This window comes from Ursus arctos, unplaced genomic scaffold, assembly GCF_023065955.2.
Source record: "Ursus arctos isolate Adak ecotype North America unplaced genomic scaffold, UrsArc2.0 scaffold_10, whole genome shotgun sequence".
Taxonomy (NCBI): Eukaryota; Metazoa; Chordata; class Mammalia; order Carnivora; family Ursidae; genus Ursus; species Ursus arctos.
This window is the reverse complement of record NW_026622764.1, coordinates 67,846,069-67,868,582: the sequence shown is the minus strand read 5'-3', so window position 1 is coordinate 67,868,582 and position 22,514 is coordinate 67,846,069. Positions and strand designations below refer to the sequence as shown.

Genomic DNA, 22,514 nt, shown 5'->3' with positions numbered 1-22,514 from the left:
TTCCCTTTGTTGCGGGCCCCTTTGTTAAAAGGCAGATTATGGGGTTCCAGCTCCAGATTTTTCTGACTCAGAATATCTGAGATGAAGCCTATGGATTTGCATTTTTACAAGGCCCCAGGTGGGTCGTCTTTGCTGGCAGGTGCAGGAGCCCTGCCTAGGCCCAGGTAGAAATCATCTGGGACTCTTGCCAGATGATTTTCTTGCATATCTGTAGAATGTAAAGATGCTTGCTGGTTGCTTTGTCTTTAAAATGAAATAAGGTGGGGCGCCTGGGTGGCACAGTCCTTAAGCCTCTGCCTTCGGCTCAGGGCGTGATCCCAGGCCTTCTGGGATAGAGCCCCACATCAGGCTCTTCCGCTGGGAGCCTGCTTCTTCCTCTCCCACTCCCCCTGCTTGTGTTCCCTCTCTCGCTGGCTGTCTCTGTCAAATAAATAAATAAATAAATAAATCTTTAAAAAATAAATAAATAGAAATAAAATGAAATAAGGAGCTGTTTTGGAGACAGCAGAGCGTGGACTTGAGGGCTGATACGTCCTGCTCAGATATTTCCTCTCCTTGGGAAAGGAACCAGGAACTCCAGGATTCAAAGGAAGCAGTCTTTCTCTGGTTCCAGCATCCTTTGAGAACAGGCACCTGTCTTCCCATCCAGTCTTGTGGCTTTGGTTCCATTGGACTGTGGGGCCACCATCAGTGCCTCTCCTTTTGACCCCTGTGCCCAGTTCCACACCTGGGTACAGGTGCTGGGTACACCTGCTGCTGGATGTGTCCCCTGCTACTGGAGGGGCTTGTAGGGGAAGGAGCATGAGTCTCAGAAACTAGAGAGTGGGTTGTTAAGAGCAAAGGTGTTTGGACAGTTGACAAGTTCCTAACAGAGTTAGAACGTCTCGGCCTGTGGCTACCGTGGATTCAGTGGTGCTGACAGGGAGGGCTTCTAAAACCACTTTTTGTATTGCAGAAATAAGTACCCCCAAATTTAAGCAGAGTTTGTCTAAGTTAGCTTGACAGTTAGGTGTTCAGCACTACTCTTGCAATGCGAAGGGATTATACGAAGGGCTGATTTTGTTGAGGTTGAGTTTGTTTGGGAGTGGGTTGTGTGACCAGGGTTTCTTCTGCCCCTTACCTATGACACAGCCTATGAAACATGCTTATGAGGGTGGTGTTCTGAATCTCTCCCCCGAAACTCTGTTTCAGTTGGCATGTGGGCTTTCATATTATTTGTTTAAATGAGATAGGAATCAAAGAAGCAAATGATCTTTGTCTTTCTAAAATAACAGTTATTTCCTATTTCTTCCTATTTTCTTTCTATTTACTGCCCTTTCTATAAGTACGCTCGCCCTCTGGCACAGACACTGTATTGGTCCTGGCCGGCTTTGTTCCCAAGGGAAGAAAAATTCGTTTTCCAACTCCATTTTCCCATTGCCTTCTTTGATAAAACAGAAGAGGTGCTTCAGATGGAGTAAAATCAAACAGGGGTGGGTAGTGAGTGGCTCAAAAGAGGACTGTCATGTTGGTGTGCTCACTGCCACACTTGAGGGGAGGCCCCCCCCCAATCTCCAACCTTTCTCTCAACCAGCTGATCACCTTGTAAGTGGTGCAGAACCCACGGAATGGGGCACAGTAGTTCCCTGACCCTCAATGTTGTGCAGCTGTCTACTTGAGGAATTGTGCCGGCTTCCTGCCCGGTGCGGCATCTGTCTTCCTGACTCTGCTCTTTGCCACCCGAGCAAAAGGCTCCCTAGCTCTTCCTGGAGGTCCGTTACCGGCTGGAACCTGTACATGCACCAACTTAGCTCATTCTTGTTAAGGTTCCCCCCTTGTACGGGGATAGAGGCAGAGGCTCTGAGAGGCCAAGTCAATGGCCCGATGTTGCTTAGCTACTAAGTGGCAGAGCCTGGATTTGATGCCACGAGGTGGGAGTCTAGATTCTGTGCATCCGCCCAGCATGCTGCGAGGCCTCCTAGTGGAGCAGGGCCTGGAGGCCAGGTCTTCCGTGCTGCAGCCTCTTTCCATCGCACTTTGAAGCTTTAAGAAGAAAACGCCTTGAAAGAACACCTTAAGACTGGTATCCAAGATCTACAAAGAACTTCTCAAACTCAATACACGAGAAACAAATAAACAAATCAAAAAATGGGCAGAAGATATGAACAGACACTTTTCCAATGAAGACATACAAATGGCTAACAGACACATGAAAAAATGTTCAAAATCATTAGCCATCAAGGAAATTCAAATCAAAACCACACTGAGATACCACCTTACGCCAGTTAGAATGGCAAAAATAGACAAGGCAAGAAACAACAATTGTTGGAGAGGATGTGGAGAAAGGGGATCCCTCCTACATTGTTGGTGGGAATGCAAGTTGGTACAGCCACTCTGGAAAACCGTGTGGAGGTCCCTTAAAAAGTTAAAAATTGAGCTACCCTATGATCCAGCCATTGCACTACTGGGTGTTTACCCCAAAGATACAGACGTAGTGAAGAGAAGGGCCATATGCACCCCAATGTTCATAGCAGCAATGTCCACAATAGCTAAATCGTGGAAGGAGCCGAGATGCCCTTCAACAGATGACTGGATTAAGAAGTTGTGGTCCATATATACAATGGAATATTACTCAGCAATCAGAAAGAATGAGTTCTCAACATTTGCTACAACATGGACGGCACTGGAGGAGATAATGCTTAGTGAAATAAGTCAAGCAGAGAAAGACAACTATCATATGATTTCTCTCATCTATGGAACATAAGAACTAGAATGATCAGTAGGGGAAGAAAGGGATAAAGAAAGGGGGGGTAATCAGAAGGGGGAATGAAACATGAGAGACTATGGACTATGAGAAACAAACTGAGGGCTACAGAGGGGAGGGGGGTGGGGGAATGGGATAGACCGGTGATGGGTAGTAAGGAGGGCACATATTGCATGGTGCACTGGGTGTTATACACAACTAATGAATCATCGAGCCTTACATCGAAAACCGGGGATGTACTGTATGGTGACTAACATAATATAATAAAAAATCATTATTAATAAAAAAAAAAAAAAAAGAAAAAAAAAAAAGAAAGAACACCTTAAAAACTCCTTAAACTACTGCCTTCTCTCTAGCTTCTCCTCTCTGCCTGGCCATTCCTTTTGGTCATCTTTATAGCTTTGTCCCTGAAATGTGGGAGTTGCCTTGCACCTGTCTTCCCATCCAGTCTTGTGGCTTTGGTTCCATTGGACTGTGGGGCCACCGTCGGTGCCTCTCCTCTTGACCCTGTGCCCATTTCCACACCTGGGTACAGGTGCTGGGTACACCTGCTGCTGGATGTGTCCCTGTGAATAGCCTCAGCATCTCAGGATGTTGGGAACCAAATGGAGTTTTTCCACACATCTCCCCCCGCCCCCACCAAGCTTTATTCTCTGGCTTGTGAATGGGCACCGCAGTGTGCCCAGCCACTCCCTCTGAAACCTGGACTCACCTACACTCCTTTCTCATTCACCAACCCCTCTGGACTCTCCCTTCCTGCACCATCTACTGGTAGCATCTGACTTCTAGCCTGTGCATTCTGCTGCTTTAATATCCCCAACACCTGCTTTTGCTCACTTGCCTACCTCCCCAGGATTGCCTCATCTGAATTCTGTCCCTTCTCTCTCATTACCTGGCTGCATTAGCTTCCTAGCAGGCATGTTTGTGCCTTTTGTTCTGTCCCCCCACAGCCCCACCCAACACTACTCTAGAAACCCGTCTAAGGCACACATTTCAACATGGCACTCGCTTTCTTAGAAGCTTTTCATGGCCCTTACAATCAAAGCAGACTCCCTAACACTGACCCCTTTCATGATATGGCCCCTGCTGACTCCAATCTCATCTCTAGCCTCAGTCTCTCCCCTCCCCTGCAGGTGTCCATGCCCCAGTCACTCCCTCCCTTCCAGTGTCTGTGCCCCAGTCACTCCTTCCCCTCCAGGGTCTATGCCCCAGTCTTTCCCCTCCCCTGCAGGTGTCCATGCCCCAGTCTCTCCCCTGACCTCAGGTGTGCATGCCGTAGTCCCTCCCCTCAGGTGTCCATGCTCTGGGCACACTGGACTATTCACCATGCTTCCCTGCAGAAGCCTGTTTCCAGGCCTCCTTGCCCTCGCAACTTGAAGTCTCCGCTGCCTGGAATTTACTTGCTCAAGTGCTGTGTTGAGCTTGGTCCAAGCAGTGCTTTCCTCTCCAGAAGACTCCCCTTCCCTCTGCTGCCCTGCCTTGGGTGAGATGGCCTTTGTCTCTACCCCAGGTGCTCTCTCAGGGACTCCCATTAGAATGACAGCCAGTGGCGTGGGCACTTGTGCACTTGGCTGTTGACTGAGGGACGTGTGCCTCATGTCAGCTCCTTGGGTAGCTGCTTACACATCTTCCCCGGCCCCTAGCAGAACGTGTGGCACGATGCACCCAGCCACTCTCTGATTTTCTGTTGCACAAATGAAAGTATAAACTAATAATAATGACAGTAACTGCTAAGGCCCAAAGCACTTAGCATGTGCTAGGCCCTGTGCTAGAAACATAACACAGGCGAAACCATTTGATCTCTGGCCACATGCCTGGGCTGGTTCTGTCCTCGGCCCATGTGGAGTGCCAGGGGCCCCCCATCTTCAATTTGGGTGGTGGTGCCTCAAGGTGGGTGGATGGACCTGCTACCCAGGGTGTGCACAGCCCCAGGGGAGAGATTTGTCTGAAGAGGAGGAAGGAAAGGCAGGCTCTGGCTCCTGTCGCTGGGTGGGGGTGCATTTGTTTCTGGTCACTCTGCTGGCATGGATTATCTCCAAAGCAGGTAATTGCAACTAAGTCAATCAGCTGTGGGCTGCACATCCTGGAGCTTAAGGCCTCCTCTTGGAGAACTTGGAATTCAACCTGGAAAGCTCCAGGGAGCTGGAGCCACTCCGGGAGGAGCTGTGCTGGGTGAAACGTGTTGTAAGTAGGTCACAGGAAAGAAAGGGAAGCCCCACAGGCTCTCTCCCACAGTGTGTCAGAAGAAAAAGTGGGGCAGAGCCTGTGCGAGACCCTGAGTCGTGCAGGGGCCCCAGCTGCAAGCTTCCAGCGTGTGTGCTGGGGCTTTGTCCCAGATGGCAGAGCCAGGGACGCAGTTCCATTCCCTTCCTCCCTCCCGGCTCCAGGGTAGGGCCCACGACCACTTAGACACTGGCCAGACAGCGCTCATTGCCCCACCAGGGGCATTATGGCAACAATGACGGAGCTAAACACTGTGTCCCTTACCTCACTTAATCCCGGCAGCACCCCTCCCCTCTGAACGGGGGATATTTAATGTCTCAGTGGTTTTTGTTTTTTTGTGTTTAATCTGGTTTCTATGAAAGATGTTCCTGGGAGAGTCTGGGAGGACAAATCAGGAAAGAGGAACAAAACGGAGTGAGGAGCTAGGAGGTACACATGTCCTTCCTGCGTGGGCCTGGGGTCCCTTGCTCCCTCCCAGGAACAAGAAAAGATAGTTGATTAGTGTTGCTTAAATGCGTTGCAATTAATTCCTCTCCAGTTTTCTGGCACTCCAGGGCTTAGGCTGGCCTATAAATCTTAGTCCCAGGTTAGTTGTAAAATCTTGATTTATCTCTTAGAATAGGTGTGCTAACACATTAGTTGGCTTGAATTATTTAAAGTTATCTCGGAAAGGTCTTATTTCTATTGCCCGTCCTGATTTGCACTTTAAATATAGTTCCCTGTAGCAATTCACAAGAATTCATGTTGAAAATAGAAAAGGGAAAATTACTTTTAAACAGCAGTTTGGCATATAAGAGCATGATTTACCTTGGAACAGTTCTCCAACTGCACATTAAGGCCAAGCTTTCAAGAATATTTTTTCCCCACTGAATCTGGAAATTAGGATGAAGCCAAACAGCAAACATCCAGCCCCAGGTGGCCACTCCCTCTGGCAGAGTTGGGGGATCCTTTCCTCCCTCGTTCTTCCCCCCCCCACCCCTCAGGCACACTGTTAAAATCCCACTGTGTGACAGGTAATTTCTTACCTCGCTTGCTAATTTTTCTCACTTTCTCCTCTAATTTTACCATTTCTCCTTCATTTGCACCAACTGTGAAAGCCGGGATTTTGTGGGTAGGAATTTTGTAAAGGATTCATTATTTTAAGATTGGATTTATTAGTGGTATAGCATATTCTGTGCCTTCAAAATGAGTTTGGTTCCTTGGTGGTTTGTTTTATTTAGATTATGGAAACATAAAACCAACTAGTTTTTTTTAATATTCATTTAATGAGGACTATCTTGCCATGTGATTTGCTCTTGTACTTGAAAGTAACTGATGCATTTCTTACCTTAGTGCTTTATTTTTTTAAGTAAGCTTTATGCCCAACGTGGGACTTGAACTCATGACCCAAGATCAAGAGTCCCATGCTCTACTGACTGAACCAGCCAGACACCTCTTTATTACTGCTTTAAACATTGTATACTTTATTCTATCATGGGGAAAAAGGAGTTCTTAATTTCACAGCAGAGTGTGATAGGGACAAATGACAGTTGTGTGTGTGTGTGTGTGTGTGCGTGTGTGTGTGTGTTTTAAAGGATATTTTAACTCTAGGCCTTTGTGGTTTGGGAAGGAACTAAACTAAAATCTAGTTTACGCTCACTTCAGTTAAGCATTGCCTGAGTAGAGGTATGTTGTCTTGATTATGACAAGGAACATATGTGGAATTCACTTGATTTATTGGGAATGTCTTCCCTCCGTGTGATTCCTACGCGAAACATTAACAAATGACATTAGCTGCTTACTTATGAAAGGTGATGTGTTAGTAACTTGCAGAACCAATACCAAATAAAGACATGTTTTCTTCAGTATAGAGTCTGCATTCTAAAGGGCTTTCATGTTGACATACTCTTCTTTTTCCATAGCCATCTGGCCTGCAAAAGAAGTGAGGAAAGACTAAATCCTGGTTATTAGATGATGAGTCACTGAATGTGTTAAACTGAGAAGGTGTTTTTTTTTTTGTTTTGTTTTTTTTTTTTTATCTTGACAAAAGAGGGAATTCTAGCCCGGAGAGCTTTAACTGTCTGTGTTTGGGATTAAGAATTGATGGAGTCGGCAGAGACGGATTTTGGACTCAGAGTTGTGTCTTAGATTGACCACAGTTGTTATATCCTGCAAGTTGTTGGAATGTTCTGTTTCTTGTAATTCTGTGGTGCTGAGTGATATTAACATGTTGTGACTTCCCTGTGTGATATTCATTAATAAGTCTATTTTTGATATCTTCTTGAGGGTTTTAAGTGTGCATGCTAGTTTAGAGGTAAGTCAAATATGACAGAACCAAAGAATTAAATACCCGGGAGCAGAATTTAAAATGGTATTTGGGGTTAAATCTCTCCTTTCTTCTTAGAATTTAATGAATGATTTGGGCTTCGTGTGTGTATGTGTGTGTGTCTGTGTATGTTTGTATGTAAAGTGAGAAAGTCGATCAGATCCTACTGACAATAAATTGGTGTTGGGAGGATACACTAAATTCCTTCAGTTTGCTTGGTTGTTGCTACCTGGTGTAAGGAGTAGATAGCCCGTAAGTGATGGGATCCCAGTGCCGTTGTAAAGACTTGTATTCACTGATCGATTCATTTATTTGATAAATATTTATTGACCTTCCTCTGCATGCTGGCTGTGTTCTCGGTATGAGGCAGGCAGTCAATAAAACCACATTCCTGCCTTCATGGAGCTTACAATAAACTAATATGTAAGACAAGAAATAGACAAAAAAATATAAACATGTATTATGGTGGTAAGTGCTCTGGAGAAAAAGGAAGAGTGAGGAAGGTAAGGAGGGGTGGAGTTGGGGATTATTATTTAGAGGAGGTGGTCTCAGGCAGGCCTCCTGTAGCATCTGCTGTTATCCAGATCCCACATACAGAGGTGCATTTGGCTTATGTTTCAATTTCCCCCTGCCTTTTGAAATGTCATCCTGGAAATGGAAATGATTAAATGATGTCAGTCATTTGCATTTTTGTGTGAATGTGTTCGGTTATTTCCTTTGAGCCTATGTTAATGGAGAGAGAATTTGAGGCAGTGGATGTCTGGGGGTGAGGGTGGGGGAGGGGTCGGAGGGGTCTGGATGGAGGAGGTCGTCTGCTGCTTCCTGTTACCGCGGGAGACTTACCGCCGAAACCCCTTGTACTACATTACCGCCTCGTGGAATCGGCTGTCCGGCACTTTTTGTACATTACTGCTCTATGCCATTGCCCATTTTCTCCTGGGGATGCTAACTGGAGAAAGCAAACTCTATGAGGTGCTTTCCTCTTAGCTCCTCAGGAGAAATGCACTACCAAATGAAAATAATATTATTATTTTTTTGTCTGGTGTAACCTTCCTGACTTGGGTTTATTATTTCGCTTTGTATTTTCAAAGTGTTCCTGTCATGTTGTTATTAGTATTATGATGATGATTTTAAATGTAGAGCCTAGGTGTGTCTGTAGGGATATCTTTGCTTATGGGCTCCAACTCAAAACATGAAATCCTTCTAAATAGGGAATGATTTTAATTCCCCTCACTCTCCGGCCCCATTGCGTGAGCGGGCTCTGTTAAGCCTCCCCTGCGTGCGGCACCATTATCTGCACCACACTTCTACCCTGGCAGCCCCGAGACTGAAAGCTTGCCCCAGATTTAGCTCCGTCGCCTGCCGGGCTCTGGCAGTGACTGTGTGAGTAGGAATTTGTACGCTTCCCTTTAGATTCTCAGGAATTCCCCTTTGCTTTAGAAGGCACCAGAATGAAGGTTGCTAAGAAGGTGTATTTTGTACGCATCTGTTTTGTAGTTTATATCCGTAGACACAAATGTTATACAGAGTCTAATTTCTTTGATGTAGTATTTCTTTAGATTGGTAGCTTAAGCACGTTGGCTTCCCGCCGATGAATAATTTCAGGTCCGGAGATGAAGGTGGCCCACCGTGCTGGTTTGTAGCAATGCAGCTGCTTTTAATGAGCAAAGTATGTCTTATTAAAGTACCTTTTTTTCCCCCTCATTTTAAGCACAACTGTTGAATGTGAGAATGAATCTTAATTGATAATTTTAATGGAAAAATGTTTTCTTTTTTCCAGCTTTTGCTTTGGTTTCTGAAGATATAAAGAAAGAGGTCAAGCAATCTAAGGTACTATTCTCATGATCAAATCTATTCTTCCTAAGAGTCATTTGTATTTGCTTTAATGGGAGCTGTGATGATTTCGTCTTTCAACAGTTACCGATTTTTTTTTATGAATTAATGAAATGTTGGTCAACACAGATTTTTAATCCCTAATGGCAACCTACAGATAAGCTTGCTTTACAAACAGTCCTGTGATAGTTAAAGCAGACCAAGTAGGTTTCGAATTTCATTTTAAGAAGAAGTATTTTGAAATGAAATTAGACATTTTAGAAGACTTGGAGACCCTAGTTTTCTCTAGTCTGACCACATCTAAACTTGGGCTTCGTTTTCCCAGTCTGAGAAAGGAGTCTTTTGCTATGTCGCTGGGGTCACAAGAGCCTGAGTATCCCTTTCCCTGAAGGTGGCCCTGTGTGAGAATCCCCAAAGGTGACTTCCAGGCTCCTTGCACAGTTAGACCCAGGAACTGAGACCTGGGGGACCCATGGAGACAGGACACCACTTACCCAAATCTCAGAGCTGCTGCTTTTTTCATCATTGGTTGCATTCAAGAACTTCACCTAAAGTCTACCATTTAGACTTTGCCCTGGAGGAGTTTAGCAAATGAGAAAGAGAAACAGTATTTTTTTTTTAAAAGAGAAACAGTATTTTAAGAATATGAATTGTCTTTATCATATTAGTTAAGGCTCAGTTGACTTGATTTTTTATCCCACAATTAGTGTAAAAACATTTTTTTAAAAGGGTGTTTCTTTTGTCAACAGAATATTATCTGTTCTAACTGTACTGTGGATTTCCTATACAGGAACAATAATAATGATTTCCTTTGGTTGTAAGATCCATTATGGTTAATAAAACATTTTCAGACATTTCATTAACTTGATCTTCTCAATGATCCTGTTATTGCTAAGCAAAACAGATATTCCCATGTACAGGCGTACCTTAGGGATGTGTGGGCTTGGTTCCAGACCACTGCAATAAAGCGAGTACCATAAGAAAGCGAATACTGCAATAAAGCGAGTCAGATGACTTTTTTGGTTTTCAGCGCATCATGAAAGTTGTGTTTACACTATACTGTAGTCTGTTAAGTGTGTAATAGCATTGTTTAAAACATATGCCTGAATTAAAAAGTAATTTATTGCAAAAAAAAAATGGTAACCGTCATCTGAGCTTTTAGTGAGTCGTAATCTTTTTGCTGGTGGAGGGTCTTGCCTTACTGTCGATGGCTGCTGAACGCTGGGGTGGCTGTGGCAATTTCTTAAAAGAAGACAACAATAAAGTTTGCCCCATCGATTGACTCTTCCTTTCATGAATGATTTCTCTGTAGTGGGTGATGCTGTTTGATAGCATTTTACCCACAGTAGAACTTCTTTCAAAACTGGAGTCAATCCTCTCAAATCCTGCTGTTGCTTTATCTACTAAGTTGATGTAAGATTCTAAATCCTTGGTTGTCATTTCAACAATCTTCACGGCATCTCCACGAGGAGTAGTTTCCGTCTCAAGAAACCACTCTCTTTGCTCATCCATGAGAAGCAACTCCTTATCCATTCAAGTTTGATCATGAGGTGGACCCATCTTCAGGCTCCATTTCTTTCTTTTTTTTTTTTTTAAATTGAAGTAGAGTTGACACACAATGTTACATTAGTGTCAAGTGTACAACACTGTGATTAGACAAGTCTGTAATTCTGCTATGCTCCCCGCAAATGTAGCTCTCATCTGTCACCATACAACACTATTACAAGATCATCGACTCTACTCCCTGTTCTGTGCCTTTCATCCCCGTGCCTTATTCATTTCATACTTGGAAGCCCATAACTCTCTCTCTTCTTCATTCGTTTTGCCCATACCACCACCCCCCTGCCCCCAGTTCCACTTCTAATTCCAGTCTTCTTGCTATTTCCACCACAAATGCAGTTAGTCACTGCTTCTGCTGAAGTCTTGAATTCCTCAGAGTCATCCACGAGGGTTGGAATCAACTTCCTTCAAACTCCTGTTAACGTCCATATTTTGATCTCTTCCCATGAGTCATGAATGTTCTTAATGGCATGTAGAATGGTGAATCCTTTCCAGAAGGTTTTCAATTTTCTTTGCCCAGATCCATCAGAGAATCACCATGAGATCATTATATTACCTCATGAAATGTGTTTCTTTTTATTTATCTTCAATTTTAAAGAATTTTAATTCCGGTATAGTTAATCTCCGGTGTTATATTTTTTGGGTATACAATGTAGCAATTCAGCAATTCCATATATTACTCAGTGCTCAGTGTATTTTTTTTTTTAAGATTTTATTTGTTTATTTGAGAGAGTGAGAGAGAGAGAGCATGAGCGGGGCAGGGGAGGGGTAGAGGGAAAAGCAGACTCCCTACTGAGCAGGGAGCCTGATGTGGGACTCGATCCCAGGACCCTGGGATCACAGCCTAAGCTGAAGGCAGATACTTAACTCACGGAACCAGCCAGGTGTTCAGTTTAGCATAATTCTTAAGGGCCCTAGGGTTTTTGGATCGGTCAGTGAGCATAGGTATTAGCTTCCAGTCACCAGCTGCTTTAACCCCAATAAGAGAGTCAGCTTGTCCTTTGAAGCTTTGAAGCCAGGCACTGACTTCTCCTCTCTAGCTCTGAAAGTCCTCTGTGGCATCTTCCAGTAGAAGGCTGTCTCGTCTACACTGAAAACCTGTTGTTGTGTGTAGCCCCGTCATTACTATGGTAGCTGGACCTTCTGGGGAACTTGCTGCAGCTTCTCCACCAGCACTTGCTGCTTCACCCTGAACCTCATGTTACGGAACTGACTTCTCTCCTTACACCTCATGGACCAACCTCTGCCAGCCTCAGACTTTCCTTCTGCTGCTTCCTCACCTCTCGCAGCCCTCACAGAATGACAGAGTTAGGGCCTTGCTCTGGGTTAGGCTTCGGCTTAAGGGAATGTTGGGGCTGGTTTGAACTCCTCTCCAGACTGTTTGGAATTTCTCCATATCAGCAGTAAGGCTGTTTCTCTTTCTTACCATTCATGTGTTCACCGGAGCAGTGCTTTTAATTTCCTCCAAGAACTTGTCTTTCACATTCCCAACTTGGCTAATGTTTGCTGCAAGCGGTCTAGCTTTCAGCCTATCTCAGCTCTCAATGTGCCTTCCTCACTAAGCTTAACCATTTTTAATTTTTGATTTAAAGTGAAAGATGTGCAACTCTCCCTTTTACTTGAGCACTTAGAGGCCACTGTAGGGTTACTGATTGGCCTAATTTCAGTATTGTTGTGTCTCGGAATAGGGAGCCCAGAGAAGAGGGAGAGAGATGGGGGAACAGCGAGTTAGTGGAGCAGTCAGAACACACACATTTGTCATTGAAGTTTACCATCTTATATAGGTGCAGCTCGTGACACCCCAGAACAATTACAATAGTGACATCAAAGATCAGTGATCACAGATCATCATAACAAATGTAATCATAATGAAAACATTTGAAATATTGTGACAATCACCAAAATGTGACACAGAGACACAAAGTGAGCAAATGCTGTTGGAAAAAAATGGCACTGATAGACTTGCTGGATGCGGGGTTGTCACAGACCTTCGATTTATAAAAAACACAGTATCTGAAAAGCATGATAAAGCAAAGCACAATGAAACACTGAGGCATGCCTGCATAGCAGAAAAACTTAGCCTCAGAGGAGTTACGTGATTTGACTGAGTTCACATGGCATTTAAAAGGCGCCTGGGTGGCTCAGTCAGTTAAGCGTCTGCCTTGGGCTCAGGTCATGATCCCAGGGTCCTGAGATGGAGCTTGGCATGTGGGGGAGGGGGCAGCTCCCTGCTTGGAGAGTAATCTGTTTCTCCCTCTCCCTCTGCCCTTCCCCCCTGTTCGTGTGCTCTCTCTCGTTCTGCTCTCGCTCAAATAAATAAATAAAATCTTGAAAAGAAAATAAAAGGAAAATCAGAATCTCAATTTCCTGCATCCTTGAATTTTTCACACTGTAATTTTATATTATATAGCTGTGTGCATTATAATGTGTATGTGTGTTTGGCAACAATAAAGCTCATTTGTAGTGAATTTAAAGTGTTACCTAGGGGATATTAATAGGGAGCTAAAATTTTGTGTAATGGATTGAGAATTCTAGTCTATACTTTCAAGCATAGGTTCTAACTCAGCTTTTCAAATGGGGAAATATATATATATCTGTGTTCTTAAATATATATATAGATATAAATATAGATAGAAGTAAGGTAAGTCTTATATCTTAGTGTAATTTTTCAAGCAAAGGTATTAAAGTCCTTGAAAAATGTCATTAACCCCATCTGTGCTTAGGCCACGGAACCAGAAAAGCTGTTAATTCCCTGAGGAGAGGCAGAGATAAAATGTCCACTGTAGACCATACCCAAGTCTGGAGCTAGAGAAGAATTCCTTTGTCCAAGGTCGCCCAAAGTCTGTAGATGAAACTGGAGATAGGAGTTAAGGCTCTTAACAACAACCATGTTAATTTGGGATTATCATTAGTTGATCACCCTCGGCAGAATGGATCAGAACCTGCCTGGCCAAGCTGCTCAGAAGCAGCCGTCTTCCCTCCCTCTCACCTCACTGCTTGCTGGAGTCGGGGCCCCAGGTGGTGCTCTTTCTGGAATGCAGGCAGCCTTGCTCAGGGCTGGGGGCCCGCCCCGCACATCAGGGCATCAGGTGGCTTCACATCCGAATTCCTGGTGCTGCCAGTGCCCTGTCTTACCTCCTGGGGCCTGACTTCTGGGCCCAGGCTCCTTTTCTGGGTTTCTGGTCCCCGGCACCGACCCGGATTCTGACCTAGCTCAGCTTTCAGGGGAGCCTGCCCACCCAGGCTCATGCTCCAGGCCGCGATGCCCCCTCAACTGCGGCACCCCCTCAGCCATGGATACGTACCTGCTTCAACCTGTAGTCTGCCCATACTTACACCCTGAGGTGGTTTATGATACTGTGTCCTGTGTGATGTAGGAGTAGAGTTGGACACTGTGGTTCACGCCCCTCTTCCAACACTGATATGCTGTGGGACTTACTGACCCTCTCTGCCTCAGCTTCCTCATCTAGGAGATGGGGTAATAGAACCTATACCAGAAAGCTGTCTTGAAGATTGTGTGTGTGTGTCCACCAGTTAAACTGTGCTAGACTCTTTTGAAATGTGTACCTGATGTGACAGCAAGAAATACCTTACATAGCCTTTCAAGGGGGAACCTTAAACAAATCAGAGTAAAAAAGAGGAACCATAGACCTTACTGCTTCTATCAGTTAAATTTTTGTTATGGTGTTAGTTGACTTCATATGAGGCGGATGATGTTCATGATTAAAAAAGACAAGTTAACAACTACCGAGCATTTTCTTTGGGCAGACGCTACGCTGAGCATTATATTACCTAACGAAATTCCCACAGTGACCCTGTGACATAGGTCTTATAATTATTCTTCCTGTTTACAGATGAGACACTGAGGCCTGAGCTAGTAAGTGGTGGGGGCAGAAGTTAAACACAGGACCCGCTTTTAGCCGAGTCCACTGATGAACACACCCTGACCAAGTCATTTTATTCAACATCTCGCGGGTGGAGTTTGTTTGCGACTGGGTACAAGATGCCATTTTACTTTTCTTCCTAAAAGATTTGCTATCGAATTCTTTGGAGGATGTTTTACCTTCTTTTCTTGAAGGTTTTGTAAATGAGTCAGTGTGTATGTGGATCGCAGATGTTCACACCTATCGTGCCTTCACAGATAAAACCCGTACCAAAGGGTGACTTGGATGTGTCTTTCCAGCTAGGGGAGGAGCTGTCTGTGGGGTAGATACATTAGTAAGAAATCTCTTTCCTATCTGCGGAGCAATTCAGTTGACTTACAAAACTTGGACAGCACATTTTGACTGATATTGATAGTCAGTGTAAGAAACATGCGGCAGCAGAGATAATAAAACAAACCACGTGTTTCTGCTTAGGAAGAGCTAAGCCTTTTCACGAGGAAAGCTGGAGACAGAATTTTAAATGTCCTGTCAGTTCGTTCATTGAGTCTAATTTTCTTTCTCAAAGGGGAAATTGCTCAAGACCACTTTGGTTCTATTCAGTTCACTTAATGCAAGCGTTCTTGGATGTTTTATTTTTACAGTTTACAAATCGAGCCATTCGAAATGGTTAATCATTTCCGAGCTGTTGTTTTCAGCCATTTGGAGCCGCAGGGCTTGATAACAAATGGAAAGATGTGTAATTTTGGTTGATTTTCTTTGGTTTCATAAAGAGATGTGGTAGGAAGTCCAGTTGGTTTCCCGCTTAAGTTACTCAGTTGGGAAACACTGAGTTCAGTGTTGTTGTTTTTTTTCTCTTTCAGCTTGTTGCTAAAGGTGACTTTTGTTGTGGGTGTCACTTGGAGCTCACTCCCAAGTGGTTCTTCTGGTGCCCATTTTCTGAAGAATAGCTCTGGAGGAAGACAGGGCATGCATTATCCTGTGGGTGGATAATAGGAACATTGGGAAGAACTCAGAAGACTTGGGTTTTAAGCCTGGGTCTGTGCCTAGAAAGACTGTTGGGCTTTGGGCAAATCCTTCACCTGTTCTGAACCTCCATTTTCTCATTTGTAAAGGGCAGTGTTGGGTTGGATCATCTCTCTTTTTAAAAATCATAAAATACACGTAAAATTTACCATCTTAACCATTTCTAAGTGTACAGTTCAGCAGTACTAAGGATATTCATAGCGTCCTGCAGACAATCTCCAGGACTCTTTCCATCTCACAAAACTAAAAATGTCCCTATTAAACAGCTCTCTGTTCTCCCCCTGGCCCCTGGCAACCGCCCCTCTACTTTCCGTTTCTGTGAATCAGACGATGCTGTCAGTGGAATGGTACAGTATTTGTCTTTTTGCGTCTGGCTTATTTCACACAGCATCATGTCCTCAGGGTACCTGGGCGTAGCATGTGCCAGAATGTCCTTCCTTTTTAAAGCTGAATAATATTCCACTCTGTATATACACCATATTTTCTTTACCCACTCCACCGCTATTTTTAAATCTAAACTTGCAAATTTTCCATGATCCTAACCTACCCGCCAAGGCCGTGGCCTTGAAAGGAGCGGGCAGCTTGGCCAAGGGGTGGGCAGCAGGTTAATGGTGAACGCAGAGTGGTATTTCTGGTTCTGAGGCCGGGGCTGCTTCTCTGGGGGGAGAGGGGGGCTGTGCTCCTGGCTGCTGGTGGTGTTTAGAGCGTGGAAGATGCAGTAAGTCCATACATGGTGACTTAACAATGATAACCCGGTTTTGGTTCAGCACAGTTAGAAAACCAGCTCGAGCGTTCCAGTATTTTTTAGTGGGCTTTTCCAAAAAATCCGTGTTTTATCAGGATTAAGTAAAGTGTCACTTGATCCCGAGGCATAACAAATCAGTACACAACTATGGGGTTCTCCTCCACACAGTGGTATTTCTTTTGCTGAGACAAGATAATTGCAGGAAATGCTGCCAAAGGTAGACACTGTCCCGTGTTTCCCCGTCTCTGCTCCCTGTCTATTGTCATGGTCCCTTTGGCATTCTGAGAGGATACATCTCTGTGTGGCTGCATCTTGGCTTTTAGCTGTTCCCAGTTTTGTTCGTAAAGGCTCACAAGTGCATTTCTTGTTGCAGTCTGTGAAGAAAATTGAAGGATATTTGCCACTGTCCAATTGTTATAATTATAGTGAATGGCAGTTGAAAGCAGAAAAGGGCAATTAGAGAGAAAATTCCTTCCTTGTCTGCTGGAGAAGACCATGAAAACAGCAGATTTAGCTGCTGGCACTTTGCACTTTGTCAGAGAAATCTTTTACAAGCCCCTCCCCTGATCGACCCAGGATCAGGGTCAGGTGTTTCTGTGCCCACATCCGGATTTCTGTGTCCAGAGCTCTGGAGCTCATGAACCGCAGGCTGACTGCCTCCTCGGGCCCCGTTGAGGCCCCCGGTGCTGCTCCGCAGGTGGAAGAGAATATCGTGGCGATGTTCTGGATGCCAGTATGTCTGGGCCCACAAGATGGTAAATACCGTCATTAGCGGGGCTCGTCTTCATGGCCCACACACTGCCGGCATTGATACGGTCTCTGTTTTGTTTGCCATGCTTTTGAGTTCACAGGATTTTTAAATGAACTCTCCCAAGAACACTGTGAACCAGTTAAGCCTTAGCTTTAGTTCCATTTTACATGGGAGGAAAGAGGCTCAGTTCAATTACGTGACTTGCCCAGGAGCACGTCAGAAGTAAGAAAAGGCCTCGTAGGAGGCTCCTGTCATGACGCAGAGGCTCATTGTTGCTGCCTCCCCCACCCCCACCACCATCTTATTGCCAAGCTCTCCTCTTCTGTGTCTTCCCCCAAATGTTACTGTGTACCATGCATATTTATTTGGTGTTTTGCTAGATTTGTTATGTGAGATTTATCTTTTTCTCTTTTGTCCAAAATACAGAATTTGGAGAAAAGTGGTGTCTCAAGGAAAAGTGACATAGGTAAGTAATGATTTTTTTTTAACTTATGCGTATGTACCCAGGTGTATTTCATGTAAATTATATTTCAGTGAAATGAATTCTCTTTCTGATTTTATTTAGAAGGTCAGTATTGCTGTGCAAATGTTCTGTCTTGGGCCTGGCCTTGCATCTACCCTCAGGAAGACCCGGGGAGAACACTTTTCAGATCGACGTAGTGGCGTGTGATTTGTATTGGAAAAAATAGCCAATATGTTAGTTTGAATTCCCTTGACCCTCATTTACTGAGTTTCCAATAAGGGTGGAGGACTGGGCCAGGTGGCCACTGTGGGGGCGATGGGGACGAATAAGACACAGTCTCTGTCATTCTAGGCCCACACTTAGTGGGAGAAAAGGACTAACCTCTACCTGGGGCCAGATTCCCCACTTGTTGACTTGCAGACACTGCTTTCCCTACGGGTCAGCTTACCAACCACATCTGTCAAACCATCCCGAGAACCTTGGTGCAGAAGCAGCTACTTGGTTCATTGTAGACGCCCCATACCTGCATCATGGCCCCTGTGCACCCTTATTTGTCCTCCCTTTCGCTATATTGTAAGTATCTTCAAAAATGTGACCATGAAGTCACAATTGTTGTTTTTGTTTTCTGGTATTGTGAGAAATATGCCCCAGTGTGTTGACAAGAGGATAAGGCTGACATCTGTGTGTTGGGTTTCTTCCCAAAGGGTGTGAACTTTGTCGATGTCGGTGGTTCGAGAGTAGGCTGTGGGAACCTGCAAGGTGGGCCCTGGACAGGAAAGAAAGGGCACACTTTCCTTTCTAGGCCTTCCTTTCACAGGTCTAAGTTCTGTGGAGTCTAGAAGACAGGAGAGGGCTCCTGGGTGGTAGGGGGAGGATGGCCTGTGCTGGGTCCCTGGACATGCATGCCTTCAGCTCTGAGACTGGCGTATTGAAGGAGCCATGTTGGTTCATTGGTTTTTCTTCTTTATATTACGACACCCTGGATGGCTCAGCCACTCCTCCCCATGTGGAGATGTTCTCTCTGCTGCCAGCACTTGTGGGTTTGGGCATTTGTTTGTGTGTTTATTTTATGAGATTTGTTGGGGCTCCTGGAGCTTCTTATAGAAAATGATTATTTTTAATTTTAATTTTTAGACTAGGGGGCAGAGGAGATGGGAGAGAGAGAATCTTAAGCAGGCTCCATGTCCAGCGCAGTGCCTGACGTGGTGCTCAGTCTCACGACCCTGAAATCATGACCTGAGCCAAAATCAAGAGTCGGACACTTAACCAACTGAGCCACCCAGGTGCCCTGAAAATCCGAAAACGGTTATTAAATGAACTAATGTCGCTAGTCTGGGACATGGGCTTGAAAGTACCAAGGGGAAGTTACCTGGATAAGTAAATCGACTTTCTTGGAATTACAAATGGCAAAGCTAGTGATATGTGATTTGGTATCAGCATATCCAGAAAAGACCCAGGGGCCTTATCTGCCACAGTGTTAACCTGGGTTTGCAGACCTTGTGGGGGCTGGGGGCGGGCTATAAAAGCAAGCCTCCCAGAGGAGTCAGAGTCTTACCACACTCCGGGCTGGATAGCCTTCTCTCTGTTTCGGCTCACTGTCTCATCAGTAGATTCATGGGTGGCGGTTATTCTCGCCAAGGAGAACACGATTGGAGTGGCTCTTCATGCATGTGCTGTGCGTGCATATGTACTCCTCAGCCTTTAGTCCTAAGGCCGCTTGCTATTCGGCTTTTCTCAGAAGAACCCCGCACTGATTCCTCATCAGAGAGACAGCAGCAGGATGGAATCCGTGTTTCTAGATTACCTCGGACCCGGAAGGATTAGAAATTAGTAGAGCGTTTGGCACACGATAGGTGCTCAGCAACTGAGAAATAGAGAACCTTTGATTTCTTTTTCCTTCAAAGAATTACTTCTCCTTCAGGGATCTTTTCTAACGACCTTCTTGTTTCCATCACCTTTCCTTAATTCTCTGCAGCTTACCGTTGGCCTCAGACCCACACGGATTCTTTCCTAGTCTTGACTGATTTCTTTATCTTCCTCTTCCGGCTCATCACGCCCCTCATTGTCGTCAGGCACTCAGTGTACGACCCATTTATTGCACATTCCTGGAGGAGAAACAACGACCATCTGTCTTGAGTTGTGACAGTGTTTGCCGTTGGCAAATTGCGGTGGGTTCAGAGGAGTGTGACGGAAGCGATGAGGAAATAGGGTGATCGTCTTATTTAGCTCCACTGACTGGGCAGCAGGAGCTTAAGAGTCAGAGGGTGGGACAGCGTAGGCAGAGAAGACCACCACAGAGGTGAGCCCTGGGGTCTAGACTCAGCCAGAATGTGATCTAGTGAGGGAGGGCTTAGGATGTCTGTCAGAAAAATATTTCTTGGAGCTGATATACGAAACACCAGTAATTCAAGTATATAAGCAGCGCTCAGCACCTAACTGTGCTAACCTGTTTTTTTGTTTTTCTTTCTTTTTTTCTGGAGTGGAGGTGGGGCTGAATGGCTTGTAAATGGTATTCTGTCATTGATTATTAACAGGGTTTTAGGAACTGGGTTGGGTGCACCCTTCCTCCTTTCCCTCATCCCCAGTAACTGCCCCATATGCAGCCTATTTCTTAGCCGTACCTCACTGTTCCTGTTTTCAGGGCCCTAATTCCACTAGCTCTCCCAGAGCATCACTGTTCCCTCTGTTGGGAAGCTCCTCCCACCTCTTCTGTGGGCATCCCCAGGACACAGGGTCCTCATCGCTTCCTCTGGGAAGGCCCTACTCTCGGGGGTCCTGGATGGCTCTGTGGCTCTTCCCCAGTTTGAAAGCTATTCATCTATAGATCCACCCCGTTACTGTGCACGTAAATCCTTCATGATCTGATCTGGCTGAGCCAGCCTCCCCCTCTAACATTACCACTGACTGGTCCCTTCGTCTTTTTCTGGGCAATGCCTGACAGACTCCCCAGTCATTGACTCCTGATGCCGCAGAGAGAAGGCAGGCTGTGCACTCTGGGATAACCCCTCTTCCTTCTCTGCCCCTGACCTGCCACCCTCTGTGCCCAAGTCTGCAGAAAGTTGCTGCGTTTTAAAGGACATGCAGGAAATGCCCCTTTCCAGAAGCTCTGCTCACACTTGCTCTCCCTCCTCTGTGCTCCCGTGGTTCCCTGCTTGGCTCTGCATTGTGATGACTGCCTTCTGACCCCGGCTCAGGCTCGTGCTTGCTGGGACTGTGCTTGCTTCCGTCAGTATGCCAGACCCTTGCACTCAGCACAGACGTAGAGACGCTTGCTGGGCGAGTGCATGTAGCACGTGTGATCAAGGCAGGAGAAGAAGGAAGCTGATGATTTCTTAGGAGCAGAAAAAACAAATACACCCCATAGCACATGACTCAGGTACAAGCAAAGGAGAAGAATTCACTTTTTTTCTTCCTGCAAAACCTCTTCCCTGTGTGGAAGAACTGTTGTCTTTGTGGGAACACTGGGAATTTTGCTGATCTGGTAGAAAAAAAGGCACGAGTTGATTACTGCAGGATTAACCTTTTGACAGATGGATCTGCTCTTTTTAAAACTCTATTAGGAATTATGTTGAACATATCAGAAGCTGCAAAGAGTAGTATAATGACCGTCCGTGTATCTACCACCTAGTTTAAGAAATAAAACATTCCTAACACAGTGGGAGCCTTTTAACCATGATCTTGATTTGGTGTTTATATCACTCTCATATAATCTTTTATATTTTCTGATCATGTATGATATATACATACATACATATATATATATATAGTAAAAATCCATCTTATATATATTTGTGCTTGTCTTTTCACAAACCATCGATTTATATGGTTATACCTTTGTAGCTTGCTTTTGTTTTTCAGTCTGTAGGGTTCATCTACAATATCCACCTGGATTGATGCATCAAGTGCTAGTTAATTTTCATTGCTGCTTAGTTTTCCAGTTTATATATCTTATTAGTGGGTCTTTGAATTGCTTCAAATTTATTTTCCTTTCATACAATCCTGTTGTGAGCATTCTTGTTATATAGCCTCGTTTATACATATGCAAGTTTCTCAAGGATGATTAATAGGAGTGGAGTTTCTGGGTCATTGGGAATGTGCATCTTCAGCTTTATTAAATTTTGCAAAAATTATTCTCTGAAGTTTATTTCATTTTTAACAGAAGTAAGTCTTTATAACTCCTCTTTTGATATGTCACTTGTTTAATGTTTCAGATATAGTAGATCAAATATTACATTTCAGTTGAAATATAAGATACTCGTTTAAGTCTTACCTGTGTGTCCTATTTATAGAGCCGAGAAGTTGATTTGAAATAGAGGTAGGTAGGTGGAATGTTCATATTTATATAAACTCCTATAGGAAAAGAATTAGGTCATATTCAGTAGGTTGTCGAACATTTCCTTTTAAATTTTTTATTGAGTTTTAACCAAAGAGCATTTTGGATTATTTTTAGAATCTAGATGGCTCACTGTGGAGCTATTTGTTGTATGAATATTTGAGTGATTGAATAAATGAATGGAACCATAGAACTGAACATAAGAACAATAAAATATATGGGATAAAATTAAAACCAGATGATGTCTCTGAGTCGAGGTGTTAAAAGGAAAGGCACATGGTGGGGGGTAGGTCGCCACATTCATTGCTGTAAGCTGGGCAGGAGGCTATAGTTTATGTGAAGTCTCCCTTCTGCCAGTGCCCCTGTCTGGGGGCAGGGTGCTGACCCAATGGCTGTTTCTGTCTGTTGCTTTATTGCAAACTCAGAACCTAACGTGCTTCTCCATTGTGGGGACTGAGCAACTATCTTTGCTGGCAAGACCTCCAGTAGTCTTCCCTGGTCATGTGGGCCTAACATTCGGGGGTTTACTCTCTGCTCGTCATTGCAAGAAAGCTGTCCACCCCGAGGTGAGTCTCTAAGGGGCTGGCAAATACTGCGAGTATGGTTGTGGATGGGCTTCTATGCAGTACTTCTTGCTGAAGCCCTGCTCCT

The 22,514-nt window shown here is 44.7% G+C and overlaps 1 protein-coding gene across 1 annotated transcript in view; it reads left to right on the top strand.

Annotated features, from left to right (window-relative positions):
* Positions 1-22,514, top strand: part of B3GLCT (beta 3-glucosyltransferase) — a 120,304-nt gene that overhangs the window by 6,702 nt on the left and 91,088 nt on the right. Inside the window, exons 2-3 of the mRNA XM_026493096.4 lie at positions 9,052-9,101; positions 17,494-17,533. Coding sequence (XP_026348881.2) covers positions 9,052-9,101; positions 17,494-17,533 — 90 coding nt within the window. The remainder of the gene's footprint in view (positions 1-9,051; positions 9,102-17,493; positions 17,534-22,514) is intronic.